This window comes from Mastacembelus armatus, chromosome 19 (assembly GCF_900324485.2).
Source record: "Mastacembelus armatus chromosome 19, fMasArm1.2, whole genome shotgun sequence".
NCBI lineage: Eukaryota > Metazoa > Chordata > Actinopteri > Synbranchiformes > Mastacembelidae > Mastacembelus > Mastacembelus armatus.
Genome location: NC_046651.1, coordinates 6,049,854 through 6,066,947, shown reverse-complemented (window position 1 = coordinate 6,066,947; position 17,094 = coordinate 6,049,854). Strand labels below are relative to the sequence as shown.

Genomic DNA, 17,094 nt, shown 5'->3' with positions numbered 1-17,094 from the left:
TCAATTCGTCTGCATGGCATTGTAAGTTTTTGTCTGAGCAGACAGAGAAGTGAAAAAGAATCAATAGCACATTAAGAGAAGGCATGAGATAATAAGGAGCCAGGACCAACCACAGCCACTGATCAATAGACCTGATCAGAGAATAATGAGTATAGGGCTGCACCTCACTGCCTCTCTTATATAGAAAACTAGGTTGGGATGCAGTACTGCTGCTGGTCTATAGGGGGCATTAGAATTCAAAAATGGCATCTGTATGTTTCTGGTGTATAAGTCCTTTAAGGAGTTATGCTTATAGGAAAACACACTTCAGCTTCACGTAGAATTATTTCCCAAAACACAGTGATCTAAGTCTTTTTCAACTACTTCTGTTGTTATTTATGGGAAAGAGTTTACCCATCCTTTCAAGGTAATAAGGACATAGACAGTAATTCTGCGTGCAATTGGAAATGAAGTTGAAGGTGTGCAGCAAAGGCTTGTTAAATTAGTAGCTCTCAGTCAACCTGTATGTTAAAAGTTAAAAAAGTGACAAGACGAGTCAAATGCAGTGTGAGAAAAAAGAAGTATAAAAGAAAAAATAAGCAAGTGCAGACTGTTGGAGAAGCCAGTATGTTTGCAGAGTCAGTCAAGGACAGAAACAATTAGTTTATGGCAGCTCACCAGCTCATTCCCTCAGACATTACTTGTGAAAAAAAGGCACAAAAAGATTTGTTCTTAGCATATGAAAACCCTGAGACAACCCCTCTTTCTCTTTACATCATGTTCTCTTTTCCAACTCCACTCTGACAAATATGCTGAAGTGAAAAGCGTTATTACGGAGGGAAATGAAGGAGAGACAAGCTTCTTATTATGAGTCAATACACTCTGATGATGCAGTACATAAAGGACACACACTGTGATGGGCCCCTCTCCATTAAGTCTATTTGCATATGACAAAAAAAAAGGAGGATGAGGAGAAGCTGAATTGTGGGAGCCAGAAGGAGACAACACTAACTCTCACTACTTCTAATCTACGTCTCTGCATAATTTCTCAGTGTGTCCTTGTTTTGTGTGCTACACAAAGGAGTGGTAAGGAGTGTGCCGTGATGCACAACACGTGCACCACCCTTTTCTCTCCTCCACCAACATATTCCTCACAGTGAGGAAAAAGAACAACAAGTAGGGCAATAAGTGGCAGGCATGTTCCCACAGTGCAAACACTGGGTGTAATTAAGCGATGCAGGGAGACAGAAATAGGGAACAGAAGGAGGAGAGGAGGGCTGGTGAGTTGCGGGGATTTAGAGAGAATAAAAAATGAGGTAGCTGCTATTTCTTGCATTGTCTAAACTTTGTTTTTCATTCCACCTTGGTGTGTAAATTTCCTCCTCTTTTTCAACCAACAGCTGTCAAACTTTACACACTGTTCTTATACCTGTCACTCACTAAAATAGGGAAACGTAAACTCTAAGCCAATCAATTCAGTCACACAATCATGCTCAGTGTTTTAAAGAATGGTAATTATGTGCTGAGTTAATTGGCCACTGTCAGCACTGTCAGGTTCAAGAGGAAAAAAAAATGTACATACAGGTGAGTATGCATATAAATTAGCCAATGGAAACCTTGGTAAAATTACACTGGCATCAAGTGACAGATGAGCTCGAACTATGAGCAGACAGGGGGTCAACCAGAGGGGGGGGGGGCTGGCCAGCTCTGATCTCATAAACACCAAAAAGCTGTTTAGATCAGCTCGCCTCCAATGACACCCGGCACTGTGGCGGGCACAATTAATTACACTGATGGGTAGTAGGGAGGGGTTAGGGTGCGATTTGTAGGTTGCAGTTGAATTGTCAACGAGGTGTAGGTGTGGTGGGTGACATAAAAGTGCCACTTGGTGACACAGGGTGTTAACACCTGGGCCTCCCCTAAGGCTGATGAAGTTGTGGGCTTGATGAATGACTGCTCAGGAGTGTGTGCCCTGCAAAACAAAGCTGATGCATCATTCTGTCACATGCACAGACACGTGTGTTCGTGCACCCCTGTGGACCCTCCTCTCTTGTGTAGTGTAAAGCTGTGATTAATATCTTAATGAGATACAAACAGCAGTAGACATCTGCATACAAACACGTTCAGAAATTGAAGTAATACATACGGTATAGTGAGAAATTTACTGCAAAGTCTTCCTCTCATCACACTACATATTACTACAGTTGACATCATCCACTGGAGTTCAGTTCAGCTGCCTAAGTGACAAGCAGCTATGGAGTTCAGCCTGTGAGCACATAAATGATTGCTGATTGATTTTCATTCCCAGCGTCAGCAGCTTCGATGCTGCCTGTATGAAACCCACATGCAATGTGCTACCAGAGGGGAAACACAGACAAGCTTGTATTTAATTTACACACCCAGTGAGAGTATGTTGAACTGGAGCGACAAAAAGCTCATAGTGAAACGTACCCAGAAGCTTTATGGATCACAGAGCTGCGTCTGCTTCGCGGTATGCTTAACAGGCACAAGTGCTAAACTTTATTACTTCGAAGCTTTCCTCATTAAACTGGCAAAATAGTGCTAAAGATATATTGGCCTACAAAATTTTAATTGAATTTAATTACCACATATTTAAAGAGACATATACAGTAACAAAGATTTATTTTGAAAAGACTCTAGCTTGCATAGGTGATTTGTAAAGCATGGCAGTAACACTGAAGAATAAAATACTGCACATTGCAAAATATTGCATATTTTGATAGATGTCATTCATTAGTCAAGTAAAAAGTACAAACAACATTTTTGCTCAGCAAGTCAAAAACAAAAACAGGCACCTCACTGAACTGACCTCACCTTTACAACCGTAAATGATTTGTTGTTTACTCACTGTGCACCAGTGTGGTGTACCCGACGTATTTTAGTTCACTTGTTAAACAAAACCATGCGTTTAATGGAAACCCAAGAAATTCCACTCTGTGTTAACCTGCATAAACTGCATTTTATCCAACAGGGTTACAAGCACCTGTGGTGCACAGTAACCAAGCTATACACCACAGCACAATAATAGCTTAATATGATAGTCTTTAATACTATGCTCTTCCTTTCGGATTCACGGTTACCAACCACCGTAATAGTCATTTTACAGTATTATTTTCCTATAAACATCTGCTTGCACAGCAAAGGAGAGAGCCAAGCTACCATGCAGGCTCCACTCTTTCTTTTTCTTTATCTTTCTGTCCTCTCCTGTTTTTCATTCACTCACTTTCTGCCTGTCTTCACACAGTCTTCCTAATGCTATTTCTCTCCCTGCCACTTTTCATATTTCTCAAAATGAAGACATCACTCCCTAGAGAAATAGATGCCCTTTGCTCCCAAGAAAATTTCTCCAAACATAAAATTTGTCCAATTTCCCCATGTAATTACTAAATATTTTCTAATCTGACTTTAAAACCTTCCCTACTCGACATTAATACAGCCTCAACCCTGCTGTCCGCTGGGGATTAAATAAGGGCAGGCACAGAGCAGAATGACTTAGAGAGAGGATTCAGCACCAGTCTGAGTCAGGTACTCTTTTCGTCACAGTTGCACCAGATCTAATTAGAAAACCTCTTGTTTGACATCAAGTTCATTCTTTTATGTCACATTAGAAATTCACCCTGAAGTGTTTAGCTAGTTTTTAAAGTAGTCAAGCATCACAATGACATTTCAAATATACTCAGGTATGTGATGTAAACTGCTCAAATATGCAATGGGAAATATGGCATTGGTCGACCTATATCTGCAGCAACAACTAAAAAACAGCTACTGTACGGATGTGATGCAGAGGGTACACTGATGTGTTTGTAGTGGAATTCTAGTTGTAAACCTGTTTTCAGTTTAGGGAAAAAAACTAAAATATTTAGATGACCAAAACAAAACAACAGTCTAGGCTGCCAAATGATCTGGAGGTAAAAGCCAAAGTGAGCACACCTGAAAGTCTTGTCTTAAAGTCCACATAGGAAAACTATACAAATGAAACCAAGCTAGAAAACTAATTCAAGCAGTCACATGTACCCAATTTAGATATGTAAGCTGACAGTGCACCGCTCACCTAAAAACTAAACAGACTGCTGCCACTGTTTTTTTTTAACATTTTAAAACACCCACCTCCAAAAAAGAAAAAAGGGCCACACGCAAAGCTGTCTATCATTAACGGGGTGAGATGCAATATCATTCAATCAATCAGTATCAGGGATAACGGTGCACTCGCTTTAAATGTTATAAAACCATTCATGCTCAAGACAAGACTGCTCCATCTACAAGGAGGTTCAGCAGGTATAGACCTTGATTTCATGATTTAGTCATGATAACAACTGATAATAGCCAGTGAATGGCATGAGAACCCTCAAGTCAGCTCTCTAGGAAGACATTCATTGTATTACAAACAGTAGTACAGTAGCATTTGAAACAAAATGTGTGAAACAAATAAAAGACCTAATTCTAATCTAAAAGCTTAAAACCAAGTCATAACCCTCGAATATACATTTGAAGATGTGTCAGAAAGTGAGGATCAGCCAAAAAAAAATGTCCTCCCTCTCATAGTATGAAACTTAAACTGGTCTTCACACTGACCATAGAACTACATACACACAACTATGCACATCTACTCCAAATACATAAACATAATCTAAAAAAAAAAAAAAAAAAAAAAAAAAAAAAAAAAATCACATAGACAAACATTACAATATAAACCCAAAGAATAAAGCCCAACTCAAGAAGCAGGGGGCATGAAAGCAAAAAAAAAAAAGAATATTTGATTTTTGTGCTCTTCATGAGAACTGTGATAAATATTCAAGAGAGGGCTCCCCTTCATGAGATGAGACACCAGACATGAGTCTGTGAGCCAAGTCAAGCATGAAGCCACAGGAATGCAAATGGCTCTGCATGTGCACGTGAACTCACACTGAGGCTTAAACTAAAGGACTGTATTCTTCTTTTTCCCTCTCTCTTAAACACATTCATGCACTCATGTACACACACTTGTATCTGTGAGTACAAAAACAGTCTACAAATTGGTGATTTCCGCCTTATTTCCACTCAAATAAACATAACAGTGCAATTGTGTACACACTGACAATAACACACGCATGAATGCACACTGAAATACCGATACACAGACAAAAATACTGTCTGCACACATCTCTCAAATGCTCCAAATGGTGGTACATGACAAAGGTGAGAGAAAACAGTGTTTATGTTATTTGTCTGGAAAACAGAGATTAAAATCTGTATAGAGCACACAAAGTTGGGTCCTGTGAGTATGTGTGTTTTTCCTGGGGAGAGCCACTTACCGTAGCGGCCTCAGGGTCCTCAGCAGCCTCAGCACTCTGAGCATGCCTAGTATCTTGGTTCCCGAGTTGGAGATGAGAGACACCAAGATGTCAATAACAGAAATCATCACCAACATCCCATCCAGAATATTCCAGCTGCTCCTTAGGTAGGCCTTGTCTCCAAAACACCAGCCCAAAGCTACAATCTGGATGCAATGTGGACACAGAGGCATGGCGCATAAACATAAGGCAGAGGGTAGATGCTCTATGTTACTGACATGGCAGATAAAACAGACCAAATGTCTTAGCCACCAATTAGGTTTGGATACATTTCAAACTGAAAATTATTTCAAAATACAAGTGGCCTGAAACGACACCCAAATTAGTAATTTAAATTTCATTTTTTAATGTGGCATTTCAGAATTGTTTGTTATGAAGACATCTTTTATATTTATTAGGAGGTGATGCTTAAGGTCCCATATGCACAACTTATTGACTTTGTAGAGTTGTTGTTTAGTTGGAGCTTGGCAATGAACATCATAAAAAGCTGCAAGCTTTCCAAACCTCAGGTGTAATTCTATATGTTCCACTCATCATGTATTCTGCCTGCAAAGCAAATTACTGTATATTCCAGAAAATAATAGAGATGTGGAACTTTGTTCTTTAGCTTAAACGTATTAAATCAGGCCAAGACAACTGTTTTTGCTTTGTGCATTTTTGAACACATACTACAGCTAAGGAAAGGAAAGGAAGGCAGAGAAAGAGAGAGAGTGATAGAAGAAAGATCATTTACATTATTTCATGCGATCAATGCATAACATTATATTACTGTGCAGTATAAGAATTATGTGTCTGGGGAATCATAAAAGAGGTGGGGGAGAAATGTTACAAAGAAAGGCAGATTTTTGTGACAGTCCAGAAGCCTCTCCTGATGCTTAATGTTGTTCAGCATTTGAACAAAGTGCTCTTATTCAAGTATTTTATTTTTATACTATATAATCTGAGCTCATTACACTTGACCTGAGAACTTTTATTTTATGATTCTCCTGCCTACATTTCAGGAAAATATTGGACATTTTCATCTACCATGATGTAACAACACTGCTTTAATGTCATCACCCAAAACAGTTGAGAACCGCTTGAGTTTAATCTAAGTAAATTTTGTGATTATGGAGTATTTCTACATTGAGGATCTATGTGACTAAAGGGTCTTAACAGTTCTTCACTTCTTCACTGACACCAATGTGTCAATTACGTAAAAAAGAAAAGGATTTCCAGGCTCTGTGTTTAAGAGTCCGCACTGGGACCAAAAATAGAGACAAAAGCTTTGAATGAGTGACACCCATGAACTTTCCTCCCCTCTGCCTCCGCTTGCTTATGCCCACGCCTGCCTGGACCTCCATTCAAAGCTGAGCTATTTGAACACTGGCGAGACAACCCTCCGCTCAGCATTACGAAACAGCCCAGAGACTGCATGTGTACACTGTCTGTTCGAGTCTCAATCTCACATTTCCTTTCTCTCGCATCTTTTCTTGTATTTTGGGGGTTTACAGTATATGTAGATATCAGACAGTCAGTGAATTTTGACTGCATCTTTGTGTCTGAGCATTTTTGGAGTCTGGGTCCAATCTTTCCATTTTATGCAAACTTTTTACATTATAAGTGAGTGCAGATGTGTCATGTCTTGTTTCAGATGGGGACAAATGAGAGGTCTTAATGTGAGGTAACTAGTGTTTTACTGTACCAAAACATCCTGTGGTACCAAATATTTTGTGGTATAGGAGCTGATGTCATCTGAGTGAGTAAAAACAGAAGTCAGTGATGGCTGTATAAAAGAATGCAAAACAAATATGCACACGTTTAAAAAAAATAACCACAAGAAGACACAGCCCACACGATGCAAGTTACATGCTACATAATCAAGATGTTTTCTAGTTTGCGGCATCCCATCGGATGGCTAAATAGTGTCCAAAATCACCACCACAAATGCAAAATTAAATGGACTTCTTCAGGAAGCCATGGGGAAAGATCAACTGTGGTATGTACTCTTATAAAAAGATATGCTAGTGTCAGTGGAAATCTTGAGTCTCCTACCTTTACGGTCATCTCAGCCACAAAGATTGCTGTGAAGATGTAGTTGGACAGTGTAAGGAAGATCCGCTCCTGCCAAACAAAAGAAAACAGAGTGATTTAAAAGTCACACTGTTAAATGTTTTTCCTCTGAGTCTGTTCTTTGTCTGCTGCTTAATTGATCTTAGTGTACAGGTAAATAATTTATAATGTAAGCTACTTTCCTCTCACACTATATCTAAAAACATCTTTGCACAAACATCCCTACTGCACTCACTAATGATGGCTGGCAGGCAGTAAGAAAGTTTAGTCTTTATTTGAACTACAGGAAATATTTAAACGAGACATCTGATTTGGTGTTCAGGCTTAAAAGCTTTTTTTTTTTTATATCAGTGAATTTTTGTGTCGTGCAAATAAACTTTCAAAAAATCCTGCAATCAGCTGAATTGCACTGGGAATGTGATATTACACATGGTGAAATGCTTCAGTGAAAGGCTGAAAGGCACTGAAACAAACATGTTGCATCAGTTCCTCTATGTTTTCATCAGAGATAAACTATTGACATCATTTTGTTTTGTGGGCATGCATGTGACACAACACTATCATGGCTGAGCTATTAGACCTCCAGCTACGTACAGTAACATCACTGCGCTCCCAATCTTTCCTGGTTGCTTGAGGCAGCAAGTCTCAGTGGTGTGTGTCCACACAGGAAAGGATGGGAGCCTATTTACTGAGCTAAACAAGGACTGAAGAGAGAAAACAATCAGGCTAGCAGGAATAAGATCCCTTCACTGGTTGCTTATTTACCCTATTTCCCCTGTGCCTGAGGCCACATGACTCTGTGCTGCCACTGAAAGTCTATGTACTGTACAGTGTGTGTGTGTGCGTGTGTGCATGTCTGGTCTGTAAGCAAGTGTAGGTGGTTGCCTTTCCCACGGCCTCCGACTACCATCACACATGCTCTGAGGAACACAAAATGACACACAGATAAACACAGAGATGGCAGTCCTGCAGTGAAGTCTCTGGGAATGTCAGGCATGACATCACTGGGAATGCTGGTGTTGAGAGGGTTTATAAATTCCTTGCTTGACAGAAGCAATTCCTGTCCTCTGTGAACAAGTTTTCATACTTTCATTCATTATAAAGCAGGTAAAACAAATACAACTTCAAAATACTGCACAGAAATATTTATAGCTAGAGAGACATGACTGTAGGGTCCCCAGACATCTATCTATCTATCCATGAAGCCACAGAGTTCATGGTTTTTCACTACCATAGAATACTTCCTTAGCAGCTGGAGAATTTTTTAAATGAAGGCTCTAATAGTCACAGAAATTTGGAGATATATATTTCTCATCTCCAGTGACGGCATTGCTGGAATATCCTGTTCAATGCTCATTATCCATGTCGGGAAACAACAAACCATTAACCTAAAACGTTCCAGCTCAACCTGGTGTGAAGTAACATAATAGCAGAGGCCAGCTCTGACTTATACTAAGAGGTACTCTGCTTAGTTACACATCAGTAAAAACAATACCCAATATTAATCACTTCCAGTAAATAATCTACATGGAGGGTCAAAAACTCCACTAGGCATTGTACATTGGAATTCCCAGGTGGTGGAGAGGTTCGATATTTGCCTCAAATTATAAAAGACTCAAGATGCTTCAATCGTTTAATGATAGTAATAATTTAGTGGCTACCATTATAGAAATGCAGTGTTACAAAATAAACATCTTACTGTATATTACTCAAACCCTATGCCTCCTGGAAAAAATTATCATGGTCTGCTATTTCTCCATCTTGTCGTCAGATAATGTGGCAGCTGAAAACTGAGTGTGTTTTATACTGTGGATGCTGATATAATTCGATTTAGAGCTCTAGACAGTGATGTATTGTCCCCTAGCTCAATTAGAAATAATAAATCATAATAGGTGGTACAATCATCCTCAATTATTTCCACTGAGCTACAGGAAGACAGTATCCAGGCAACCTTCAGGACCAAACCAAAACAGCAATGGACTATGAGCCAAATGTGTGACATAACTTCCAGGACAATAAACTAATTATTCTGCCTGCACTCCACACTAAAATTCTGTGACTAAAACACCTTATCTCTGTAACAAAGACTACAGTTCTATTTGAATAATATGATGTGTCTTTTGTCCAGCTCCCACCATGTGTGGTGTAAAATTATGGCTTTCAATAGAGCAGCATAGATTTCCATCTAATTTCAATAATGGCCTCAGGGTGCAGACTGCACATGAGGGCCAAGGCAGGAAGTTGTATATGTGTAAATATTGCTCCATGACCCAAATGTGGCTGATGTAGTGGATGTCATGCATGTTTTTTGTGTGTGTGTACGTGTGTGTGTGTGTGTGTGAGTGTGTGTGCTCGCAGAAGTGAAAAGGAAGACATTATCTGATCTGTGTGTGTGTGTGTGTGTGTGATCTTGCTGCCCTGATGAGATGCACAGTGGCCTCCATTTGTTAAAAATCTTTCCTAGACTTTAGCCACATACGCCAACCCACAGATAATTGAATCAGTTATCAATGGCACTGTCTCCTCTGTGCTTCAGTTGCAAAACAAGGAGATTGAAGCATACCAGCGAGACCGAACAGCAATTAGGCCCATCTACATAACACCTAGTTCAAAGAGAATAAAGTGATAATTGCTGTGTTTATGCATGGAGTGGCTGGCCTGTGTTCTGCTGTCATTGCTGGAAGTAGGGAAGGGCATGGAGTTAGATATGCATGTGTGTGTGTGTGTGTGTGTGTGTGTGAGATGCTGGAAGGCATCCAGCCTGCCCTCCTTTATTTGAAGCGAAGGTGCATTAACTAAGGCGGTCATGGTGTTGATGATTCAGTGCAGCAGATACAGTGGTATAGCACACATTACCTGAAGCTACTGGCTCACAGTCAAACAGAAGTAGTTCCCTGCTTCACACAGTGTTCCACCCCATTAGTAATTCTGCTTCTGCGAAAGCGTTAGTGTTAGTGTGTTTGTTTGAAGAGCCATCAAGGTTGGATATACTGACAGATACTTTCTTCCTTTTTCAGTTTCCGGTTGGATGTTTTTGAGGTAGAAGTGAGTTTCTTCCTTCTACATGCACATCTCAGAAATGTCTGTTTCTATATATACACACACACATATGAGTATGTTTTGTTGCCTGTCTACCTGTCTTTGAGCCTCTCTCTCCTTTTTCTTAGGTTCTTTCTGGATTTTTCAGTGAGGATTGGATCATGCTACATTTGTACATTTTTTACAGACCCTGATTTCATAGAAGGACCAGTAAGTGATTGTGTTTGAGACTTACCGCACTGCTGGGGTCAATGCGAGGCCTCTCCATGGCGATAGTGATACAGTTGAGGAAGATGATAACCAACACAACATGGTCAAACATCTTATGGGTGATGATCTTATTGCACAGGATCCGAAACCTGACAAAAAAAAAAATAAATGCAATATTTTTAACTTTAGTGAGACTGGAAATGGAAATTCAGAGGACCTCTTGTGTGTCGTAAGGACTAAGTCTACTAAGGAATTTTTGCAGAGTGCTTTTTGAAACACATGAGCAATATAACTTTTTTTTATAACTTAAATGACTGGTAAACAAGCAAGCTAGCTTACAAACTCCTACACGTTATCCTTATATTATCTTAACTCAGTTTACAATCTCAGCTTTCCACAATCCCCAGTTTGCCTATCTTTGCAATGAGTTGGAGTGACAATGGGGAATGACCAACAAGTTAATTTTCCATTATTCCTTCTTGTGAACACTTTTTGCATAACATTCAATTGGCAACAACAAGGGGGTGAATCCAGTGCTGTGACTGGCCCAAATCTTCTTTTTGTTTTGCTTTTTAAGCAGGTGAGACCATGGAAATAGGAAGCCCTCTGTAATACACTGATCTGTCTGTATATGAAGATCAGACCAGTTTATGCAGAAAACCAGGAAATTGCAAACAGTGCCATTAATGTGTCCAATAACTATGCACAAATGCCTATCCAAAGTCTGCTCAGGCATGTTTTGAATACAATTACATTTAACATATTGTACAAGGACATTTACTGAACCACACTGTGTTCAGTTTACAAGTAATGGAAAGATTTTCATTCAATCATTCAATTTAGAAAGCTTGTCTCACATACATCCCCTCTGTAATGAACCACTGGAGAGTTAGGAGTCATTAATTATGCCAGACTTTCATTACTCAACAGGTTCCCAAGCTTTTAGCTCAGAGAAAAAAAAGAGGGTTATATATTGTGTGGCAGCATAAAAGAATTAAACTGTGCACCACTGGGCTTTGATGGCTCATATCAGTACACAGCAGGGGACCATATTGTGGGGCTCAAATTTAGATTTTTAGTTTTATTTGCCAATATAGACACCATCGTGCCAACACTTGCTGAGTCTGTGTGTCATTTGAATCTGTGGTGACCATTATTCACACAGTATGACTAATAAACTAAACTAATTCCTCTTTGATATCTGTACACCAGAGCCTTGATGCTAAAGAATTCATGTGCTTTCCTCAAGGAGAGGAGGGAGGGAAGACACGTGTTAAAAACACGCCAATGATTCCATCTCGTCCTCAACGGTTTAAGGGGCCAACATCTGGCTGGGAAATTTATTGTCAAGTTCAAATGGCTCCCAAGACTCACACACACACACACACACACACACACACACACACACACACACACACACACACACACACACACACACAAACTAATACTTTTCTGTCACATGAATAAAGACAAAATAAATAAATACAAGCATTTTGATGATGCTGATTTTCTAAATGACAACTGAGATATAGTACTTGAAAATAAATTACATTTAGTTTTATATCAAGTGCCACAAAATGCTTCAAAATATTCTCATGGATGCTCGTATTGAAGCTATAAATCTATACATTTTTTGTTGCCTTTAACAAATTCCACCAACCATCTTCATTTTCACAGTTCTTGTATTTTCCAATACCTGAACATTTCAGTGGGGTTTTTACATTTTTTTCCCATAAGTCACCTGTTGTCAGTGTGGCTGTTAGTGTGACACACTGGCTTGGATTTTCTGCTGAAGATGTTTGAGTTTCTGTCAGTGTGGCTACCCAGGCCTCTTGAGCATGGTCTGAAAATATGTGAGCTGTTTGTGTTGATTACCCAGTTATTCTTCTGTGCACTCCAAAGAAACCACAGACACAAACCTTTTTACTTCCTGTGTGCTGGATGAACGCTTTCCAAGAAAGAGCTGACAGATGCAGAGAACTCTTAATGTTTCTTCAAGTATAGCCCAAACCATGATTTATATTGAATCACTTAGTGATGGAAAGTAGTAACAGAAAGTTTCGACATAAGAATGCCACAGATCATTAGTTTCACTATTTACAGTAATTCTGAAACGTCCTGCCTGCTGTGTATTTGTTCTGTTCTTATCTGTATCTTGTTATGTGCTGCCCACTTCCCCCCACAAAGCTCAGTCTAATTCCACTTAATCTAACGGGATGGAGGAAAACATGCACAACTCTCAGCGAACCTTACATGTCCATTGGTTGATAGACCACTGTTCTTACATAGCCCATTCTTGCAGCAAATAGGTCTAATTGCAGTGACTGCACCACAGTATGCCTTCATAGCCAACCTGGCCCTCTGCTCATTAAAAACTTCCCCTGCAGTAAAGAGCAGCAGTAATGACAGCGAGCACAAAGGCAGGTTGAAGTGAACTTGAGTACATCTGCTGGACTCCGGACTCCTACTATGCTGTTGTCTCTTGATGTGATTGTGAGCACAGGTGGGCGTCCGCTGTGGTTCAAGGCCAGAATGGGCACCACACAGAGCCCATGTCCTTGTGGTCACTCAGCAATAGCCAAACCTCGCACCTTGCTCTGACTGAAAGCCAGTTAGTAGCCTGGTTTGAGCCAAGCTCCTTGAGTTTTCTTAGTACTCTGACAACAGACTCCAGGGAGCTTTTCCTATTAACCTTTTCCAAATTATATAATCTGGTCAGAGGAGAAGAGAACCATCCATAACTTTTGAGAAGTCTCAAATTCACAGATGAACTGTATGCCTTTAAGGCAATACAATAAGCTATTCATATTAATAGAGTTGGTAAATGCCTGCTTTTACAGTCAAACTGGCTTTTAATGAAACATAAACACTAATGTTATTGCAGCTATTGTGCATATTTTTATATTTTTAAAAGATAATAAAAAATGAAACATAGCTGTTAAAAACACCTCAGCTTCAAGCCCCTGTGGGGATTTAAAGACCTGAACAATCTTTGCGTCGTCTTTGCTAGGAGATACACTGTCAACTTCCATGTTGTGCTACAGACCACAGCACATCATGCTGTATATCTGACTCTCAATAGCACTTAATTTTTGTTCGTTACTTTAAGCAGCAGCTCAAGGTAGTTATAGCCCTCTACAATCAGTTAAGCAGTCACAGAATAGCGTTTTGTAAAAGTCTGACAGTTATTACTTTATACATATATGTATGTATCTGAGAATCATTCAATTTTATGAAAACATCTGCTCAGTTAGAATGGACAAGCCACAATGATGGTGATGGCTAACATTAAGTTTCCACTGACTGGCTGGAAGGTTTGTTGTCTGATGTTTAATTAGCATGCCATGGTGCTGTGGTGGCAGGCTGGGGCCAACATGTTCCTTGGTGTTGCCTTCACAGCCACATCCTCTAAATTGACAGCAGAGGTGCACAGATCAAAGCCCCCAAAGGGGAGGAGGCGTGAAAGAAGAGGGGGCGAAGGAATGGAAACGCGGCTGAGATAACACACAGCACTGAGTAGGAGAAACTCCCTTGCTCCCTCTCCCCCTGCTTACTCACCCCTGACATTGCAGAAATGTGCAGATAAAAGAGACTTCTGAAGTGAGAATGTGGGAGGGAATAGGAGTTTATTTTAGAAAGAGAAAAAAATGCACTTGTATCATGGTGAAAAACACTGGGATGCCAGTGAAAAGCAATGTTAAAAATTAATTTCTTGTCAAGAATGAGGGCTGATAAGGGCTCTGTGGCTGCTCATTTTGAATATTTCATTTAATTTTTAAACCCACAACTCAATTTATCTTATCTGCCACAGGAGCAAGCAGTTTAGAAGTGTTTTCCTTTTGGGAAGAGCGCTGTGTCGCAAAATCTTCTATTGATCAATGTAAGAATGTCGACACTATAAAAACCTGTAAAACTAAGAATACAGGAGTAGAGGCACGAAAAATACCTGGACTCTGGGGGGAAGAGGTAGAGTGACCAGGTGTCTCTCTGTCGACACCACTCTGGCTGCTTCTTCTCCAGCCACTGAAACAGTCTGGCGAAACGGCCCTGCAGGGAATAAGAAGTGCACAATACATTCATTATTCATATGTACTGTACACAAAGGTTCTGTTGCATATTATGAGCCACAGTCGTTCTCAACAGATAGAAGTTTTTAAATAATTTGATTCATGTTTGATTCATATGTATATAACAAACAAGGTCCATTAAAACAAAATACAAACAAGTACACATTTTGAAAGGACATATTTTTCAGAATGTAACAAATATGAAAGTTGTTTGGATGTTTCATCTGAGATTTTATCAGAGATTCTGCATTTTTATATTCTTTTACAAATCTACTTCATTTCTTATCTGGGAATTTTATTTGGAGATGTACAGGAAAGGGCTGCCTTCTTTGTGCATTATAACAAACTTGATTAGATATTACATACCCAAGCAAAATGTTGGTAAATAAGTTTTATGTGTGACGTTTGTACTCAATTGAATTAATTTGTACAGCACCAAATCGTAATTTGTACTGCCCTTTTCTGGGTGAGGTTTAAAAATCAGGTCTGCACAGGTTTTTGTTTGCCTATAATGACTGCCTGCAAATATAAACCAAGCTGGTGTAGTGCAGCTGATCTGAAATTAACACAGTCAAACACCTTTTGAGACATCGGATATATAAATTAAATTTATATTTATATTTATTTAATTAATTTAAAAAGTCTCAGGACTTCATTGTTGTGCAGCTCATGAATCCAATTTTTAGTTCTGACTGGTCATCTCTGTGGGGATACAGGCACTGTATTGCTGTCCTTTAGAGTTGGAGAAAAAGTTTTTTGGGGTGATGTTGTGTTGTGTTCTTATGTGCATTCCTTTTATTTGTATTGGACCTCACATGTTTAAATAAAAGTTAATGATACCGATGGTGATATGCACCATATTATTAGACTCATCTTACATTAATTTCCCAACCTTTAAAATTCATCCATAGAAAAATGTACTTACTATGGAAGATTTGCTTGCACAAAATTTGCATACAGAAGTAAAATAAGACTATATGCACACGTGCATGGACTGACCAGATTGGCATCTTCCTCTGCATTTTCATCTTCAGTATTGTCCTCCAGGGAGACTTGTGTAGGTCCCAGGACTGATGGGGACCCCTTTCCATTGCAGTCTCTGTGTTCTGGGGGCTGTAAGTGGCCTAGTGATGGAGGTCTGGAGCTGTGCATACTGGCTGAACGGTACAGATAGGGAACCTACAGAGGGAAAAACAAGAACCCATGGCGTTCTAAACAATGACAACTATAAATGTTATAGTCTTATTATTCACATCTTTAGGAAACACTTCAACTGTCCTTCTTTTCTTTAGTTTTATAAAGACAATATGTCAGAAGCTGTTTCATGTCATGAAGCTAATATTGGCAAATTATGGTGTCTCTGAAGACTGCTGTAAGTGAATGCAGATGTCCATGCAAACAACCTATCCTCATCTGATTCTGGTTTTAAATGTATGTGTGAATGAAATAAGTTGCGTTAGGCAGTGTTGTGTTTCTTACCACACCACCATGTGTTGTACATTGGGTTCATTGTGCCCTTTTAGCTTAGAGCTATGACATAAAGAGCACTCAATGAAGGCAACAACGGAGAATGCCATAAAAACTGACAATATATTTTTATGTGGACACTAAATGTTACCACTGTCATGTGACCAGGATCTTGAGTTTGTGGAGCGTTTGGTATTAATCCAAACAAGTTTGCTAATTGTGCTCTTAGTGACGTGTGAAACTGTCAACGATACCCTAGAGTTTAGCTGGTGGTAGAAGTTCATGGAGTGTCTACCTGTAGCAGAGCATCAGGTGGCAAATCCATGGAGCTACGAGTCTCCACCGATTCCATCCTCCGGTGCCTGGGCCCTCTCTGTGACTGGGACATTGAGTCTGTTCTGGCCAGTGAGACATTGTCTTCTTCCATCAATCCACCACCTCCTTCTCCTGCACCTTCACCTTCTTCTGAGCTGGAGCCGCCCTCCCCTGAGAGGAGTGACCGTCGCTCTCCAGACTGCCGCTTCTGCCGTTTGAGAGACGAGGCTCGACCCAAGCTGTTCCAGCTGGATCGTCGACTGGTCCTGCCACTTCCACCGCTCCATGGGGCATAGGGAGATGAACTCTGTGCGCTGGTCTTGAGCAGTGGGATAGCAGGTGGGACAAAGCAACAAAAGCCAGGAGAAAAAAATGAACTAGAAGATGGACTAGAAGACTGTGTGTTAATACTCTGGTTAGGCTCTTCTTTAATGTAAACCAAGCTGAAATGGATTCAGTCATTTTAAGATGAGCTGAATTGAACTGAGATTAGTAGTGACAGACAGCAACAGATGAAGTGATCTAGGCTTTATTTATCCTGATGATCAGTTTGTCAAATAAAGAGTGGCAGGCGCAGCAGTTCACAGAGTGCTGGACTGGCATGCCACATTAAT

The 17,094-nt window shown here is 39.9% G+C and overlaps 1 protein-coding gene across 1 annotated transcript in view; it reads right to left on the bottom strand.

Moving 5' to 3' along the window:
- cacna1g (calcium channel, voltage-dependent, T type, alpha 1G subunit) overlaps positions 1 to 17,094 on the bottom strand; it is a 142,389-nt gene that overhangs the window by 41,928 nt on the left and 83,367 nt on the right. The window contains exons 15-20 of the mRNA XM_026315914.1: positions 16,461 to 16,799; positions 15,698 to 15,877; positions 14,578 to 14,678; positions 10,657 to 10,780; positions 7,365 to 7,433; positions 5,292 to 5,476 (exon numbers count right to left, since the gene is read on the bottom strand). Coding sequence (XP_026171699.1) covers positions 5,292 to 5,476; positions 7,365 to 7,433; positions 10,657 to 10,780; positions 14,578 to 14,678; positions 15,698 to 15,877; positions 16,461 to 16,799 — 998 coding nt within the window. The remainder of the gene's footprint in view (positions 1 to 5,291; positions 5,477 to 7,364; positions 7,434 to 10,656; positions 10,781 to 14,577; positions 14,679 to 15,697; positions 15,878 to 16,460; positions 16,800 to 17,094) is intronic.